The sequence below is a fragment of the Acomys minous genome (genome assembly GCF_964271855.1).
Source record: "Acomys minous genome assembly, chromosome: 11".
Taxonomy (NCBI): Eukaryota; Metazoa; Chordata; class Mammalia; order Rodentia; family Muridae; genus Acomys; species Acomys minous.
This window is the reverse complement of record NC_140492.1, coordinates 39,001,658-39,021,124: the sequence shown is the minus strand read 5'-3', so window position 1 is coordinate 39,021,124 and position 19,467 is coordinate 39,001,658. Positions and strand designations below refer to the sequence as shown.

Sequence of the window (19,467 nt, the reverse complement as noted above, 5' to 3'; positions counted from 1 at the left end):
TTCCCCTTCCTCTGTGTGCCACTAGGCCTCCCCACCAATGGGAAGTGATCAAATCTGGCACACCAGAGTCCATTTCAGAAGCAGTCCCCACTCTCCCCACAACCATAGAGAATGAACTGTCCATTGCTCATATATGAACAGGAGGTCTAAGTTTACTGCATGTGTGAAAGAACTCAAGAAATTAAACACCACCAAGCCAAATAGCCCAATTAAAAATGGGGTACCAAGCTAAACAGAGAATTCTCAACAGAGGAACATCGAATGGCCATGAAATACCTAAAGAAATGCTCAAAGTCTTTAGTTATCAAGGAAATGCAAATCAAAACAACTCTGAGATTCCATCTTACACGTATCAGAATGGCTAAGATAAAAAACATGCTGGCTAGGATGTGGAGAAAGGGGAACACTCCTCCACTGCTGGTGGGTGTATAAACTAGTACAACCACTTTGGAAATCAATCTGGAGCTTTCTCAGAAAATTCGGAATAGTGCTACCTCAAAAGCCAATTCTTTTTATGTATTATATAACTTTCTATTATATATGTCATATTACTTTTTATTTTTATATAAATGCTATTTGTGTGCATAATTATTTATAGACTATCTATGTTAGTCGTTTCCTATAGAAATATTTCAACTCCTCCAGGCATTTGTTTTGCTTACTAACCAAGTCATAAAGTTCTTTTCCCAGATTATAAATTTGTCTGTTTGTGATAAAGGTCTCTTCACTTTCAAATAATTGTATAGTTTCATTGCCAAAAGAAACCTATGTATGGTCAGCTTCCTCTTTTACTTATAAACATGGAATGAAGTAATGTATGTTGAAGTTGTCCATTCTCTCCTGCCAAGTATTGTGAGAATAAAAAAAACCATATATATATATTTAATATATATACACACATACATATGTATTGTATATGTATATGCATATGCATGTGCATGTGTACTTGTACATGTATATGTATATGTATGTTCACAGCAGATTTTACTCATGAACTTCCACTGTAGTCTGGCTTCTGATGTTCTACGGCCTGTGAAGCTAAACAAAGTCATTCTACATGTTCCTCAGTTCCCCTCCCCGAACCCTTGTCAAAGCTAATTCCCAGTACTTGAGCATTCCATGCCATGCCCAGTGAGACTGCATTCTCCCTCAGTCCTGAAAAGTAGCTCTCTTCAATCATGTGTCACCTCCCAGCTCACCTTCCCTAAGGGCAGGGATACCAGCCAGGTCTATAACTACACTGAAGCCGACCAAGGCCCTTTCCTTTTCAGCTTTTACTACACCTGCCAAAGTATGAAAGACAAGTTTAGTCAAGCTCTAGGTAAAGGGTAGGTCCTTCCTCACTGATTGTAAGTGAAGGATCCCAGATCAGCCCCATGGCTAGGAAGCTCCATGCTGCTAGGGCAGACTTCATCTGTCTACAGCTACAACCCACCGTCTTGGTGAAACTTGCTTTAGAGTCCTCAACTTTCAGCATTCTTGAAAAGAACAGGATACACAGAATGGGAAGAAGACATGCCATCGTAAATAAACAAGCTAATGCTTTCCAAATGTTCATTTAAAATTATTTTTATTAATATTGTACATGTCATCAGACCTTACCCCTGAAGCACAAAAAAAAAATTTGAGGTATGAAAACTGAAAAGACATTTGCACATATTTGTAAGGTCTTCCCACTACAATGACCAAAAAATTCAGTATAACTAAACAGAATCTACAGTTTGGGGATTATGGGGAAAAGCTGAACAAAGCAAACCTGGCTAATCGCTTTATAGCTTTGCTTCTCTAATTTGTGATAAAAGGCAGCAAAAGGTAATATGAGATTTGAGTTGTTTCCCAAATGGTTGTGTTGGTTTTTCAGCACTGTGAAATGAAGTGTAGGATTTAAAGGTCAAAACCTGAAGTGATAACCATCCAAAAGCAGAGGCTTCATCCAAACCAGCCACAATAATCTACTGTGCTATTGAAAAACCGCTGCTCACTCAAGACATCTGAGATAGACTGACCATTGACCACAGTATTTCAGCAAAGTCCATGGACACGGAGGGTCACCCAGCGTGATGATCAGCTAATCATGTTAGCACAGAAGGGAGGCAGAATGAAAAAGGAGATTGGCTTTTTAAGTGGTTTAATTTTTGTTTAATAGTGAAGAAATTTTTCTCCCTTCAGATTCTATTTCACTTCGTGCCTTCCACCTTGAAATAGAAGAGTTGAGGTAATTATATAGCTAATTATTGTAATATAAACACTTGCTCCTGAAATATTCAAGCAAATTGGAGAAAGAGTGGTCTTTTAACTTGGTGATTGATTTAATTATTATATTAATTCGTGGTGTACATACTCCACTTGAAGCAAATCTAAAACTGCATATTGATTCACATCTTGCATATTAAAATCTGTCCTGAATAACGGGTCACAAGTGTTGTGACATCAAATGCATTAAGTTAATAAAACCAAGAGCTGCATATGCCCGGCATTGGTGTTTGGCATTGAACTCTTTTACTTGTCCAGTTGTGGGAATAAAAAAAAAGGGGGGGATATTTTGTTTGTTTTGTTGTTTTTATGTTGAATGGGAGCTGTTTAAAACTTGACTTTTTAAAATATTTTTTACAAAACTGTTAAAGGATCAAATGCTCTCACTGTTTCGTACTATTGTTCATTTCATAGTGTGTATGGCATCTAGAAAAGTGATATCTTATAAAGAAAGCCCCTTTGGACCATTCACTTCCACATCTGTCATAAACAGTTTAGGACAATGGAACATCTTTTTCATGTTGGCTCCTAAAATGTTCTACCAAGATCACTTAATGTGCATTTCCCCTTTGTTCTAGGATAAAAAAGGGACACTGGCTTGTTAGCACTCACTAATAGGAGCATCGTGCTTTTATGAAGCTGATATCTGCTTCTCATGCACTGACTTCTGAATTAAGAATAATCTTTCCACAGTGGCCTTGCTGATGGACACAGAAGCTCAGTGCTTCCCTATCAGGAGAGTTAGCCTCTGCAGATGACCTCTCATGAACCAGGGTGAAGGCTTCACAGCCATTAATGTCCAAAGAAAGAATTTGATAGGGACACCATGCATCCTTTGGGCATTAGCAACTGCTTTTACTGTTTGTTATGAAAATAGACTTCCTAAGAGTTGTAGTTTGGTTTGGTGTTTTCTTTTTAAACAAATGTCATCAGGGTTCAAAATCAATCCATGAAACAATAGATCAGTAGAAATTGTAGTGAAATCTCAAGTGTCCCATTAAAATGTAACCTTAAGCTGGAGTTAACTGGAATAAAAAAGGTATCTTTCATATTTGGACCAGATACACTAATTTATATCGTTGTACTGGGCTTTACTTCTTAGAGGGAAATGTAACAATTCTTTTTTTCCCCCCTCCGCTTACACTTACCTCTTATACCAACAATCAACAGAAATTAAAGGAAAGTGAAAATTGACTGCCTTTTTAAAGATCTAAGTCCTGAATAGTTTTATTTATTGTTAATGTGCCCATTGATGATAGGGAAATAGGGTTGCCCACTTACAGAGATGGCAGTAGCAATATAATCAAAATTCTTTCACTATCTTAATGCTCATGAGCTACAACACGAAATCCATCTAACCTAAAAATATCCAACGTGGCTGCCACTCAACTCAGATTGGAATGCCGACCACAGTCATACGTATCCATGAAGCCTTTCTCCTGAAGAGAACCAGTCATTGTCACTCAAAGACAGGATTTCTTACACCATTCAATACCAAGCTAGTGGATCCCTTTCTGTGGAGGAGGGCCAGTGAGCACAGGAGGAGAGAGAAGCACGTGACTCCCAGAATGACGATTCCTGATATCAGAGAGCTGGTGACAGCATTCAGCTGAAAGGGAGGCACACTCAAGGAACCTGTAAAAAGTGCACACACTGTTAGAAAGCTTTCAAGATGTGGCTATATTGCTACCTTTGTACTATTCCCCAACATCACACTGGAGTATATTATAATGTTTTAACTATAATTCACCCAAAGATCCAAAATATGGTACAAAAGTCTGGTATCCCTTAGATGGACAAAACAAACCAAATCAAAAGCTAAAGATTGTATAAAAACTGACCAGCACATCGCATATGGGTTTAAAATTCCTCTGTGAACTGTTATTGCAGACTTGGCCAACTTGGGAACCTGAAGCTCATTACACTAGTCAACTACAGTTTCATAACCGATCATCAAAACATTTTGAAACATAGCACTTTTATTTGCTAAGTAGCTTACCAAGCTGTGAATTGTTGGTTGGAGTCTCATCTAAGGAGAGATAACAGAAAAATAGAAGTGAAAGTGTCTCTACAAACATTTGCTTTTGTGTATTGTGACTCCATAGCTTTTCAACTCAACCCCTGCTTACGTTCTTGGCCACCCCTCAACCAAGCTCCATAGAGAATTCATAAATGAACGCCTGTAACCTTTTTGTTTTCCCATTTTCTACTCCCTGTGAACTAGATTTCACCCTCAAATTGACAAATACGATCACAAAACATATTATACTGTATTCTTTCCTGCCAACTTTGTTTCATCATTTTCTCTCTGGCAGGTTAGTGAGGGCCGAAATTGTTAACAGCTATTACATTTTTAATGGACCTATAACCTGCCATTTGTTATTGTGTTGCAGAGAAATATTCGTTATTTGGTGTCAGTCTTCTTTAAGTGTTGCCAATTTGCCTAACATAATCTGAAAAAACATCTTTCTGAGATCCAGGAAGATAAATTCACACTTAATAACTAAACAAAGTCCTGAGCTTGAGTTGAAGTTCTGTTCCCATCTGCTAAGTAGAAGAGTGGGGCTGTTGACTTTCACTTTTCCTCAGAGACCATGAGCACATATACTTAGTTTCCCTGTTCTTATTGCCCAATTTGCAATCATGTTAAAAGCAACCTTTGAACTGAAAATAGAACATGTGTGTTTGTGATTGTTATTTAAATCATAAGGTACGTACAGCCGATTATGTATGGATTATCCCCTTTTTTACACTTAATGCATGTGTAACTTTGTAACACCATAGAAACTATAAAGTGCTATTCCATGTGCTGTCACATTTAATCCTCATGATTACCCTATGGCTTAGATATTACTGCTATCCCATTTTTTACAGGTGAGGAAATTTCCATCTGTCATTGCCTCTATGGAAAAATAAACATATAATAAAATCATGAGTCCAGTTCAGAGTCTTTTTCTTACAGTAATATAAACTAGCCAGGTGTAGAAAATAGTTTATAGCTGAAATATTAATCTCTATAACCAAAAATATCTTATATACCCTGAGGGAATATTTTTAAAATATCTGTTCTGTTTCCTTTCAGATACTTGATTTATAGAAAAAAATACAGTTTTCTTATCAGGTCCTGAAATACAGATTTCAAAGTTAATATTATATTCACTCAGAGAACTCTTTACTTTGAACATGGGCATTCAAACTGGGGATGCTTTCCAACGCACATTGGGAGTCATTCAGAGAATGTTTACAATGTGCACTGCATTGTAATAGGACAACAAAGAAAAATGACACTCACAGGAACATCCTAACCTCCATCTGACATCTCTATATAAAGGTACTTCCTCTCTCAGAGAAATAAATGAAATGAATCAACTGTGATGACTCATCCAAAAGACTCCCGTGTCCTGTTCACAAAATAAGCTGGAATCCTTGTCACATGTCTTCTTGGAGATATATTTAATTCCTTTAAGATTGCTTTGAATAGAAAGCTCCTTATGAAGTGTTCAGAATAAAGTACAGATGCTATGACTACACCCACCCATGTGCACACACACACACACACACACACACACACACCACACATACCACTACCACTACCACAACCACCATTACCACAACCACCACCGCACGCTATTTTTTGCATCTTGAGGATAAAGGAATATCAAAACACCTGAATTCCCATCACCATGCTCTTCTGAAAAAGCAATATTCCAGACACCCCCACGAACACTTTGCTATAAACAAAATGTTGGTGTATTATGACCAAACCTGTCATGTCCAATGAAAACACTAGTTCCCGGTTCAAGAGCAGAAAAGATGAATGGATTATGCTGCTGTCAGGTCGTTTCAATCAAACTGTGTTTGGATGCAGTTTGAAATTGTGTTTGAAGATCCTCTAGTAGAGGGTGGCATTTCTGTCTGCTGTTCTTGATAACCACTTATTCACTGCGTTGTTGTAATAAAAAGCTCTGTCTAGCCCCGAAGAGAAGGTAGACGTTTTCCTGGAGTCACCACCTGCTTCTGTGTTTCCTCCAGTCCTTTTGGTCTTGATGTGTGTATGTATGTATATATATGTTAAAAGAAAGGCATGAAGCCTGAAGGAGTTAGATAGGTTTGAATATTAAGCCCAGTGAGCATCCCAGAGAATGTTCAGCTGTCTGAGGATTCATAGGCGAGAAGCGACAGCAGCAGCGCCACAGCTGTGTAAGCCAAAAATGGCATACACATTGCTAGGATGTGTTGTCCTCCCATCTAAAAAGCTGTATTAAGTGAAAAGTGTAAACATCACTCCCTGAGAAGATATGTACAGAATAAATATTTCCCTTATCTCTAGCAAACTTAAAAAATGTTTAATTACCTATGCTGTAAAGTGAATCCCATGTTTTACATTTTTAAAAAAGCACTAAACTCTTAAAAATTCCCATTACGTAATGTGTGCTAATAGTCTGTCCCTGAACTCTACAAGCCTTAAGGGGCAGCTTCATGGGTTAGTTTCCAGCAGAGTGCCTGTCCTATGTAGAGCCTAAATAAGTGTGCTCTTATCAATTACTAACTACCCATAAAACTCAATGACACTACTTCAATAAGAGTTTGTAACAACTTATGTTGGCAAAACAATTAAGTTTCCCAGCATTTGTAGCAGAGTTATTTACTACAGGCAATAGTCTGCCATAGAAATGTAAGTATTTGGAAGCTCTTAGTGAAAATATTGCAGGAATGAACATTTTTTAAAATAAACTAACAAAAATGCTGAAGGTTGTTGGGCAAAATAACCAAAGCAGATTTGATTTCATTAAAAGCAAAATAAAAGAAGATTCCTAAGATTTTTCAACTTGGTGAATTTAACCCAAGCCAGACATCTCTGGGAAAGAAATGGACGCTCACTCAGTACACTGAGCAAGACTTCCAAGGATCAGGACTTTGGAGAGGGCACACTGAGCCTGAATTGGACCTATCTATAAGAAAACCTATCATTGGACTGGAGAGATAATTTTTAGAAGAGTCAAGCAGAAACTTTAGTGAGACAAAGGAAAAAGGCTGGCTGTGGCCAGGAAGCTGAACACGAGATTTACATGGGATTTGTCTGCGGGTAAGCATGGCCTGAGTTCTGTGTTCTTCTGGAATTTTTAAGAGTGCGTGGATCGTGTAGTATTCCAATGTTGATACACTGAAACTGTAAACAAGGAGGCCATTTTTAAGACCAACCTCGTGCTACTTTTCAAAACAGCAAAATAAAATGGGGCAGAGTGAGACAGGAGGACTCCAAAAAGTGCCTCAAAGACCTCAAGATGCTCTTTCCAGGCTCTGTCCGTGGAGAAAGCTAAGTTCTCACGTGTCAGATTTAGGACATGCTTCATGTGGAGCCAGTTCATGAACCAGAAAGGAGAAGCTCCAAGCACGACAACATGGGCACTCGGGTAGGTGCCTCAAGCTTTCAGGACATACACTTTGGTGGCTTGAGAGGGAACGTATCAGCTAAGGGTGCTTGGCTCTCTTTCACAGCATCCGAGTTAGGTTCCCAGCACTCAAGTCAGGCAGCTCACAACCGCCTGGGACTCCAGCTCCAGGGAAATGTGATGTTTGAGGCTCATACACATGTGCTACTTACAAACAGAGTCTCACTCACATGCATAAAAATGTATTTAAAAGATGAGATATTATTTTAGGGAGCTAGGCATGGGACTGATGAAATCTGGAAACCTGGATAGCTACGGTTTGTTTGTGTGTTTGTTTGTTTGTTTTGTTTTAAATTTTTATTTAAATAATTTATTCAGATTACATCTCAGTTGTGATCCCCTCACTTGTATCTTCCCGTTATGCCCTCCCTCTTTTACCCTATTCCCCTCCCCTAGGCTTGTGACAGAAGGGGACCTCCTCCCCCACCATATGATCACAGCCTATCAGGTCTCATCCTGGTAGCCTGCTTACCCTTCCTTTGAGTGTCACCAGGCCTCCCCACCAAGGGGAAGTTGTCAAATAGGAGCCACCAGAGTTCATGTCAGGGTCCGTCTCCACTCGCCACACAACTGTGGAGAATGCACTGTCCATTGACTAGATCTGAATAGGGGTCTAGGTTTACTGCATGCATTGTCTTTGGTTGGTACAGTAGTTTAAGCAGACGCCCCCTGGGTCCAGATCCACCAGCCTCAATGGTCTTCTGGTAGGGTCCCTGGGATAGCTAGTTTAAATAGGGCTCAAGGGCCTTCAAAAAAGTTTGGTTTTGCTTTTTAAAAGTATCTTAGACTAACAAAATATTCTAATTTTTTTTACTGTTTTAATTTTCTCGGGCTACTTAAGAAAGAAGGAGTGTTACTATTGTGTTAAAGCATCTATCCAAGAGGGGCATAGAAGTCTCTTTCAAGGTTTTTATCTAATATAAAAATGACTCTACATATACATATTAATATAAAAAATAGTTTTGTTTTGCCTACCCTAAAGCATTCCTAATTACTTGGAATAAGAGCTGGATTTCCATCCAATATAATTTCATCACCAATTTCTGATAACCAGGTAGAGTTAAGACCTGAGCCTTCTACAAACCCGCAAATAGTCATCTCCATTCAGACAAATCATCAGAGAGAAGAGACTAAGTGAAATTTAAGGTCCCACCAGCTTCTTTTTCAATAATGGCATGCTCACACAAACACAAGGAAGTGAATAATTAACTCGGTTTCAAATACTTTTTAAGCTAAAAGTACTTTTTACTTAATTATTTATGTATTTCATGGAAAACTTGCTTTTTTATTAGATGGGTGACTTTGGCAAAAGGTAAAGACAATTTAATTGAAAGATAATAACAGCCTTACAGCTAATATAAAATTGAGAAAACATTATTAGCATATAAACCAAAGCAAACTGTTCTCTTTATTTTTTGAGAACATTTGCAACTTCATTATAAAAGAACCTTTAAATTTACATTTTTTTTAAAACTCTACATATTAAACACAAGGATTCATATATCCAGAGAATTGCAATAATAGGTGGTCATGTGGCTTTTTAGAATAAAAGCTAGACACCGAGTCAAGTGTTTGCAGCTTCGACTTCAGTGTAATTTACCACATGCCTGTTTACAGAATTAAATGCATACCCTTTGCTGCATCTCTGTGGTTTTGTGCATAAACATGGGTGAAGAGAATGTTTCTATCCATAAGAATGAATGTGTATCAACACTGTGTCCTTCTGCTCAACTAAATGTATGAGTGTGAATGTGTTCCCTCGGTAGAGAAGGAAGCGAGGATGCAAGTTGTACTGAAACTGGGAGACTCAACAGTGTTTAACAGGATGGTTTATGAAGACATAGAGACTTCATGAGAGAAAGCCGTGTTCTGGACCAGTAGGTTAAGAAAGAGTTTTCAGAACACAGAAAGTGTAGCTTTAGAAAGAAAGATAATGCGTTTTTTAAAAAGATACTCTTTTTATGTATAATTGTGTGTGTACGTGTGTGCACACACAAGTGTGGATCTGCAGTTACAGGAGATTGTGAACAACCACCTATCCCAGAAATGGGAACCAAACTTGGGTCCTCTGCAGGAGCGGTGTGTGCTCTTAACTGTGGAGCCATAGCTTTAGCACCACGAAAACTATCTTACAGGAGCAATTATTCATTTGTTTGTTTGTTTAAATATACATTTATATTATTACACATATATCTGGGAGCCTGTCAGTATGAAATCGCCTCCTCCTGATCAAGTTCAATGTTAAAACAGATAAGAAGGGAAGAAATAGTAGACACAGTGCTCACAGGTGGGCCACAGTGGGGAGAAAATAAACTACAAAGATTGGAGGCACAGAGGTCATGAAACATTTGCAATGTGTGTGTGTGTGTGTGTGTGTGTGTGTGTGTGTGTGTGTGTGTGTGTGTGTGTGTGTATGTGTGTGCGTGTACAAACCTCTGATGTAAACACAGAGTTAATGGGAAACTGCAGTGATAGTAAAGTTGTTCACTAGTCTCACTGCTTACTACTGCTCTTTAGAAACCTGAGGATCTCCTTGGAGGACAAGTAACCAGCCATTTTGTATCCCTCTCCTGCTATAAATAAAAAGAGGGGCCTTCTTACCACTCCGAGTGATGATGGGACCAGCAGACAGGACCGCATTTCCAGAAGTGCTTTGCGGGGCCCAAGTGGTCCTGCTCTCAGCATCTCTCTTTTTTCTGTTGCCACAAATCTGAGGTGTTAATGAAAACAAATGAAATTGCACACCAGCACAAAATTGTTTCTTTACGGCCATTTGGAAAGCAGATTATTTTGGAAGACACACCACATGTTTAATTTTATTCATTTCCTTCTGTGAGTTTATTTAATTACTCTGCATATAACCACTACAGTGTTTCTTCTCCTGCTTGGACCACATTTCTTATTTCTTCCCCGCTGTAATTGTGCACTGCCTCATTAGTTTACATAGCTCAACAGCTCTCCTGAAAACGAGCTGTGTTTATCAAACTTTGCCACTTTTATTTCTCTCAAGCCTTTAATAAATTCTTCCTTAAAGTGCTGGTCAGCACAGACCCGAGGTAATACGGACTCTGCTTTTGCCTCTGTCTGATGCAGTGAGTTAAGAGCAAAGGAAGCAATGAGTTGAAGAAATAACTTCACATTTAGCCACAGACTGGGTATAAATATAAACACGTTAGAGATAATTTAAATTTGAAAAACTACTTACATTTGTTCTTGGGTTAAAATTAATATAATTCCAGGGATCCTATCTGAATAAAAGTTCTGACTTTTTTAAATTCCCTACTCACGATATCCATATTTTAATGCTGGCTCCATTCGATTTGATCCAGATCTTTTACAGACTCTGACTTTTAATTGAAAGTATTCCTGGTCCATTGGCTCTAATCTACCATCTACAGGCAGCCTAGCCTTTCTCCCACCTGGTTACCTGTGTCTGTGATTTCTGAGCATCCTTTGGTATGGACTGTCCTTCACACTTGTTCTTTGCACTGCATAAAGTTAACTTCCTTCCATCCTCAAAATCAGAAGCCAGATCATCTCCTCTGTCTATCCCTCCAACTGTCATGTCCTTTCTCAAAGAACAGTCATTCCCCCTTACAACCCATGTACTCCTCTGCCTTTGCTACTGTTTTTGTTTTGTTTGTTTGCTTCTTTGACTGTTCTTTCATGATCCTAAAAGATAAGCTGATTGAATTCTAGCCCATGATAGCTTTGTCACTCCACCCATAGCTGGGCCCAACCAAGTCATAGTTCACGCTGACCTAAGATTTTTCCTGAGATCAGATAGTCTTTCAGCTTACATTAATTCAGTGACTGAAAGTAAAAGTGCTTATGAACTTACTGGCATAAGGAGGGGACAGTCATCAGCTCTGCAGAGCTTTGTGAGACAGTGCAGGAAGACCGTAGACATTTTCTGGTTCTTGTGTTTCACAAAGCGGAAGACTTCGAATGAAAACCGGCCCCTCTGGCTTCTGCCGTTTTCGATAACAGTTGTCTGAGGATCTTTGTCACAGCTGCATTTGAGGAAATGTGAAAATAGGACATCATTGCAAAGTATATAAGCAAATCAAGTAGTTATGATGAATGTAAACAGATCATAAAATGTAAACAGAGCAGTTTCTGATCACAAGATAACATCAGGTGTTAGGAGCACCGTACTATCCCAGGGTTCAAAGGTCCAAATTACATAAAATAAGCATCATGAAATCACTATCCCATCACCACACCAAACTCACATGCAAACCTTATAGAAAAAAATTTATTGTACCTATTTGGTGTCCTACCAAGATATATGAAAATAAGTTCATATTTATAATGAAAATATTGTTATTTTAATCCATTTTTATATAAACCATGTTTTTATTAAGTTAGTAGCTCATTCTTTTCATATATGTATTTAACAGAACCCCATCATTATTTTTAAACAACTGCATAGTGTCCCAGTGTACACATATGCTACACTTTATTTGTCAATTTCTTATTCAGGTACAATTGATTCCTTTATAATAATTATAATCAAAACCTAATGAAAATTCTAGAAGTAAATAATTTTTAAACATGTACAAAATATTACACATATCACCAAAATAATTTAATATATCACTTTCTATAAATGTTTCATTTTGGATATATTATATATAATATATTCAAATATGTATATTAGTAAATTGGTCTCCTCTTGAGTGATAGTAACAAAGAAATATCCCCATATAATTTTAATGTACACTATTCTTACTATAAATGAGTTTGTCTCTCTTTTCATATACATTTTAAACTGTGTACTTCCTTTGCCAAAATTCAGTTGTGGCCTTGGGCTTCCTCTTTCTGATTCGTAAAATATTTACATGTTCAGGAGAATGGTTCCTGATTTAGTACATATATAGTAAGTTGTCTTATTTTGTTGTTCAGTTTTATTTCAAAGTTTTAAAAGTGTTTTATATATTTCATCCTGTTATTTCTAAAGCTTCATTTTATGCATTTAAATTAATAATCTATTTGGGGTTTGTTGTGCTGTATTGAGTGATGTATAGAATTGAAATTTTTTCTTACAATTATTCATCACCCATAGCTTTTCTTTTTTTGTTTAAAATCCTGTTTATCTCCTCTCATTTGAGACATTGAATTCTCCTGTTCTGAGATCTACTTCTAAAATTACCATTCAATATTTCCTGTTCCTTTCTAGCACAACATTGCATTCTTTGCTGTGAGATCTAGTGGACCATCTTGTCTGCCTTACCCCCTACCTGACATTTTGAATGTTCTATATATCAGCAAGCCACGTTTCCTTCATCTCATTAGCCTGTGGCTGATTACTTTTTTCAAATAACCTTTTTCCTAGTGTATTTTAAATTGTTCTGAGTTTTAGAACTTCCAAGTGATGAGGATATTCTGTTTTATGACATCACTATAATCGCTCTCTCTCAGTATATAGATCTTTTGTGTGTGTGTGTGTGTGTGTGTGTGTGTGTGTGTGTGTGTGTGTTTATGGATGGACATACCCACAGGGTCCAGAGGTTGAGCTGAAATGCCTTCCTCAGTCATTCTCCACCTTATTCTTTGAGACATGTTCTCATTTTCTAATCTCAATTAAGTTTCCTAAGAAATAGCCTCCACATGTTATTGGCTCTTTGACTACGTCTTTCTCAATGTCTTCTAGTTTCCAGGTCTGGAAACTTTACATCTAGCACTTCTTTTCACTGTCAATGTGATGGTTTGTTTGTTTGTTCCAGTTTAGGAAAGTATTCTTAAATGATATTTTTTAAATGTTCTATTATTTTTAATTCTTTAGGAGTTATTACATTGTAATATAATTTATATAGTTTATATAATATATGCACACAAATATACATTAAATACGTGTTTTTCTTCCCTTTATCTTTTTGCCTGTCATTTCTATATGTCTCCTTTTCATCTTTATGGTTGTTTATTTTTATTTACATTCATTATTTTTACCTTCCATGACTTGTGCTCTATTTCTATGTGGCTCTACTCTGTGGCCATAGCATAGTCACAACTGTTTCTACCTTAAATTTGTTCAGTTCTCTTTTCACATCTTCATAGTTCCACCTTCTATTTTTCATTTTCTTGAGTTCTAAGAATTTGATCCTGTTACCAAAGTTGCCTTGTAAGAAGTTTAAAATTAGTCTCAAGATGGTCAGTTACACTTTGACCATGTCTCCTGGAGGGGGAGACCTGGTGGCACTCAGAGGAAGGACAGCAGGTTACCAAGAAGAGACTTGATAACCCTATGAACATATACAGGGGGAGGTAATCCCCCTCAGGAACAGTCATAGGGAAGGGGAATAAGGGGAAAATGGGAGGGAGGGAAGAATGGGAGGATACAAGGGATGGGATAACCATTGAGATGTAACAAGAATAAATTAATAAAGGAAAAAAAGTTTTCTATTCTATGGCATTTCTTTCTGGTGAGTTCATATTTAAAACTCTTTGACATCTTTAATAATTTTTCAATACATTGCAACATTGCAAAAACCATCTGCTTGTGATTATGGTTCCTGTCTGAAGTATTTGGATTTAGCTGACTTGTTACTGTCAGAGGCTACTACAGCCAAGCAGAGTGGTAACAAGGTAACAACTTCCTACATGGCTTCTTCAACTCAAGGGCTCCAGGCTTTTCTTTTATGGCAGATAGAAGTGTTAAATTACATTGCAATGATATCGCTAAATTTCATCTGCCTGGCTGAGCTTTAAGAAATTCAGAGTATTTATTGACTACCCTGGACTCCAAGAGTAGGGAAGGACATTAACAACTGAGTCGTCTCCCTTTCTAACATGCTCTTTTGCTTCCATTTAACAAGATCTACGACTGTGGAGTCTCCAGAAACTCTCCCCAACATCACTTCTGGTGGTCCCCATCACTGGCAGCTGTTGGACCTCAGCCCTGCTCCCATCATCTCCAATTCAGAAAAAAAATCCTTCTTGCAACATTTCTAAGAGTTGCTTCCATAATTTCATCAGCAGCACCTCTCTTTTACTCTCCAACTTTTACAATGAGAGACCTGAAATAATTCAGAAGTTGCTACCATATTTGTTTCAGAAGTCTCATGATCATATTCCATATAATTAGCTTGTGATCATTATAGAAATCTTGGAAAACAAATGTCAAATCGAAATGATACATAATCCATCCTTTTGGCATATAATGTCTTCTTTTATATACACGAATCTCACTATATACAAAATTAAGTGTGTCAGTTCTTAAGCTTTACTTCTTAATACACTTGCCATTTTAATTTTCAGAAATGAAAGTATCAAGAGAATGAAAGGGCAAAATGATAAAATAAAATTGCTTATTTTTCCATTTAATAAATCACTACATGATAGTGGCACCAGTATGAACTCCTTGATTTACTGGTCATCTGTCATTCACTTGGTCAATTTTTTTTATTGCTGTATATGCAGTTTACTCCCATACTTTACTATTTTAATAAAACTGATAGGCTAGAAGACCATAAATGCTGCAACATATACTTCTAACTTTGGAAAAGTAAAATCAAACAATCTGAACTCTTTTGACCCTTTTCATACACACGGACATATTTTTTTTTTGTCCAAAACATAGCTGAGATTAACCTTTCCAGCAGTCTAATATATTAACAGTGGTAGTCTGGCCATACCCTCTGAACACCATCTTAACCTTGATTATCCAATAAAGCACATTCTTTGGTTTCCCATAATGCTTCACCCATCATATGTCAATAACTGCAATGATACGAGCCAAGTGCATTTTACAGGCTTGATTAGAAGACATTGCTTAACGCTCAAGTCTGTTCTGCTGTCAGATAAAAATGCTGAAAGGGAGCTGGAATGATTGAATGGTTTTATGATCAATGTCCCCTTTTCCTAGGCATAGATTGCATTCACTCCATCACTGTCTATTGGGGAACAAAGCTGAAGTTATTGGTTCTGGCAAAAACGGAGTAGCAGGCTATATTGTACTTTCATATTAAACACTGATAAATGAACAAAAGTGCTTTGGGATCTAAATTCTCCAACCATTACTTTAATTTTACTGTCTTCTTGACATATGATAACATGGTATAGCTGTCAATGAGCAATACCATCCCGCTTCCTCTCTTATATTGAGATGATAACCTTACTGTGGTATACATAAGAGAGTGAAACACCCCATATCTCCTAAACATGAATAAAACACTGTTATTGGATGTAACTTAGTTACAGTTCTCATTCTGTAGTAGACTTATCAATATTTTGTGTTGTAAATTGTTCTTAATTTTTGTACTGCAGTCTAAATGTTCAAACTGTAAATGGTTAAAGTCAAAATGTACAGCCATGCTGTGTAATTTGTTTGTCTGACATATATGACATTTTAATCATCTATAATTGGGTCTTTGGTTTCAGTACTAGACTTTGACACCTACCTAAGGAAGAGATCATACCGCGTATCATCATTTGGGTTCCCGGATGGGGTTGTGTAGCAATAATCCATTAATACATTCCATCTGCAGGGAGAAGTAAACATGCTTAGGTGTCAGAGTCCTCCATGGAGCGTTGGTAATTAATCCAAAGAAAGTATCAGCCAAATTCTTACCACGTGAATCATATTTTCAATATTTGCAATGTTTGCAAAAGTTTCTGGTTTGTTCAAATTTTCTCTAAGATCTATATATTTAAAATTCTGCAACAATTGTCAGGTGGAATGGAGACCAATGTCTCCAATAAGAGATAAGGCAGGCAGATGGCCAAAGCCTGAAAGAGCAAAACTGCCAAGTGAGTTGCACTGCTACCCAGTTGGCTTCAGCATGAACCATGCTCTGGTTACAGAAGTTACTCTAGCACCATGCGACAGAAAAGAGTAATCCTGAACATAGAAAAATGTGTTTGGCGTATGCATTGACTCAGTACAAGTGGGAGTATGATTTCCTGATGCTGCTTTACTAGAAGAAGCCATGAGGTTGGTGCATAACTTTCTTCCTTACGGTTATATTGGAGTAAGATTCATAATTTTTATCATTCCAGCTCTTTGCATTATAAACTTTAAAAAATTACCATAGGAAATAAATGTCAATAATATAAAAAGAAATTACTACAGTTGGTTAAAAAAAAATGATTTTAAACAGTTGTATGCTGCATCATCTATGGTTAGAGGGACAGGGAAAATGTGAAAGGATACACAATTTCTAGGGTATACCAATCTCTTATGGAGTGCCAAATTTAGAGTATGGTATACCCCCACCCCAATAAACAGCCATGTGTCACATAATTTCAACAGGACTGCACTAGATCTTTAGTGGTTTAATTCTTTAAAAGATGTTCTGCTTTGGTTTTGCTTTGTTGTTATTTTAAACAATGTCATGATATGATCCCTTTCAGTTTTAAGGTTTTTTAGGGGGAAAGAAAAAGTACCATTTTTATTTGATGAATATTCCAGTAGCAAACAGAAAAAAAGAAATTCTTGTTTTTAAAGATTTATTTATTTATTATTGTGTATACAATGCTCTGCTGCATGTATACCTGCAGGCCAGAAGAGTATCAGATCATATCATAGATGTGAGCCACCATGTGGTTGCTGGGAATTGAACTCATGACCTCTGGAAGAGCAGTCAGTGCTCTTAACCGCTGAGCCATCTCTCCAGCCCCCCCCCCCCAAAAAAGAAACTCTTAAGAGGGTTTTGTGAGCTAGGTTTTCTTTCTAGAAAATTTTAGTGAATTTTTATAGACAGTATCGAAAATACTGATTATGGGATTTTGTTGGTTTGTTTGTTTGCTTGCTTGTTTGCAGAGTTTTTTCTAGAAACCTTTATAGAATTTTCACACATATTCTTACAATGACAATTATTTTATGAATTTGAAATACACACAGAACCAGTATACAAACCACAAGTGTATCAAATATTAGGCTATTCATCATTCTGATGAAGAAGTATAAAACATTCTGGCGTTCCAGAAGCTCTCCATTTGGACTCTTTCAGTCACTATCACTGTTTGTTTAGGGGAAGCCTTGTTATTTACCAATTAATGACATAAAATGAGCACCACTCCCTTGGGCCTTGTCAATCTGTTGTTTCTTTTCATTACCATGACTTAACGGTGTGGCAATGACCATATATTTCAAGTACAACTTCAGGATGAATAAGCTAACATTATGAGTGAGGAGAGTTAAGTATTTGAGCCAATCAAGCTAAGAGTGCACAATTACCTGCCATCCAGATTAGTAGCTTGCACAGCTGCAAACACTTTGGTTTTCAAGGGTAATCCTATACTTGGGATGATTAACTGCTCTCTGTAGGTTGAATCCTAATGATGAAATAATAAACAACCCACATGTCATTATCTCCTATCAATAGAAACTTTACTACTTAAAACTGCAAAAGAAACAAAAAGCAATCAAATCAACATATCTACATAACTGACTCCAAAGAGACTTATTTTACCCTCATCTTAGCAGAAGTTACCCTAGTACATAGGAATAAAACAAGTTGATCTTGGTGCATAGATTGTCTTTGTTTACATGATTTAATCACATGTGATGGCTAATTATATTCAACAGTTACTGGTTAGTATTTGTTTAGTTATTCAACTGCCAATATTAAGCTGATATCAATTAGGATTCTATTTATTTGTATTAGTCTCTAATTTCCATTGTCTTTAGTTAATTGAAGCCTTTCACTGTTAAAGTGTCAGGTACTAAGTTTGGTAATCTTTCATTTACCTAGAAGCACTTCTCTGATAACCAAAAATTACCAAACTTCAATTTAAAGCCAGAGGGGAGGGGAAAACAGAGAAAAAGAGTCAGAGACAGAAAGACTACCATAGTATTTGAGTTGTCAAAATGTCTACCATAGGAGTCTTGTTCAAATTTTCCTTTTATTTAAAAATTTTAGAGCAATTCTAAATAACTTTTTTCTATCATCCCCCTCTTAGCAGTAGATTAAAATATCAAACTAGAAATTAAAAAGTTGCATCTGCAAATTAACAATGAATAGAAATAATGATAAATATAAAATGCCAAAGGAAATAGTCCTTAAAACGTAAGTAGTCAAATCGTTTAACCATCAAAAATTGTTATCCAAATATTAATAACTCTAAAGAGCTTTCTGTCTTGTGGCAGAATCATTTTTATTACTCAATGTGAAATTTTAGTCACCAAAAAATATGGAGCACTCGTGTTTATTTGGCTGGACAAAAGCAGCGTATTTAGAATTTTTAAGAATAAGTATTGGATTTTTGACATTTGAACCAATTGCATCCATGAGGAAACATTCCATTCTTGAGACAGACATGTGCATGAGAGACTGCATATCACGTTGAGGAAAATGTTAGGCCTTGTATTTCTAATTATTGTTGATATTTATGTGATAATTAGTGATGGCTTCTATATCCGTGGCAGAGAGCTAGTATTTTTATTCATAATGTTTCTGAATTCCTTTTCAATGTCTTCAAGTAAATTTCAATCCATTACTTATCTTGCTCTTGCATCTTATGTTTGCTTTAATATTGTCCCCAGGAATACTGGCTCTCTTCACAAGAAATGAGTTCATAAAACATTTGCAAATGATATTCAACTCCTTTGTGGTTGGGTCATGAGTCATCAGATATTTTTCATCACTGTTTGCACGACCCTATTTATTCAGCCACTCAGCAAACACTAACAGTTAGGTACGTTTCAAACATAAAAGGCTTCCTTGCTTTCTATTTCTACAAAGGAGAAAACAGTTACTTTTATGTTACACAAAGGGAAGGCCACAGTTCTAGTTAAAATAACTTTCAGGCATAGAAA

General features: G+C 36.8%; 1 protein-coding gene across 1 annotated transcript in view; it reads right to left on the bottom strand.

Annotated features, from left to right (window-relative positions):
- Window positions 1–3,712: 3,712 nt before the first annotated feature.
- Window positions 3,713–19,467, bottom strand: part of ZPLD1 (zona pellucida like domain containing 1) — a gene marked incomplete at both ends in the record, with an annotated part of 36,556 nt that continues 20,801 nt past the window's right edge. Inside the window, 6 exons of the mRNA XM_084801557.1 lie at window positions 3,713–3,888; window positions 4,253–4,282; window positions 10,308–10,416; window positions 11,548–11,719; window positions 16,109–16,189; window positions 17,887–17,984. Of these exons, the coding sequence (XP_084657683.1) occupies window positions 3,713–3,888; window positions 4,253–4,282; window positions 10,308–10,416; window positions 11,548–11,719; window positions 16,109–16,189; window positions 17,887–17,984 (666 nt within the window). The remainder of the gene's footprint in view (window positions 3,889–4,252; window positions 4,283–10,307; window positions 10,417–11,547; window positions 11,720–16,108; window positions 16,190–17,886; window positions 17,985–19,467) is intronic.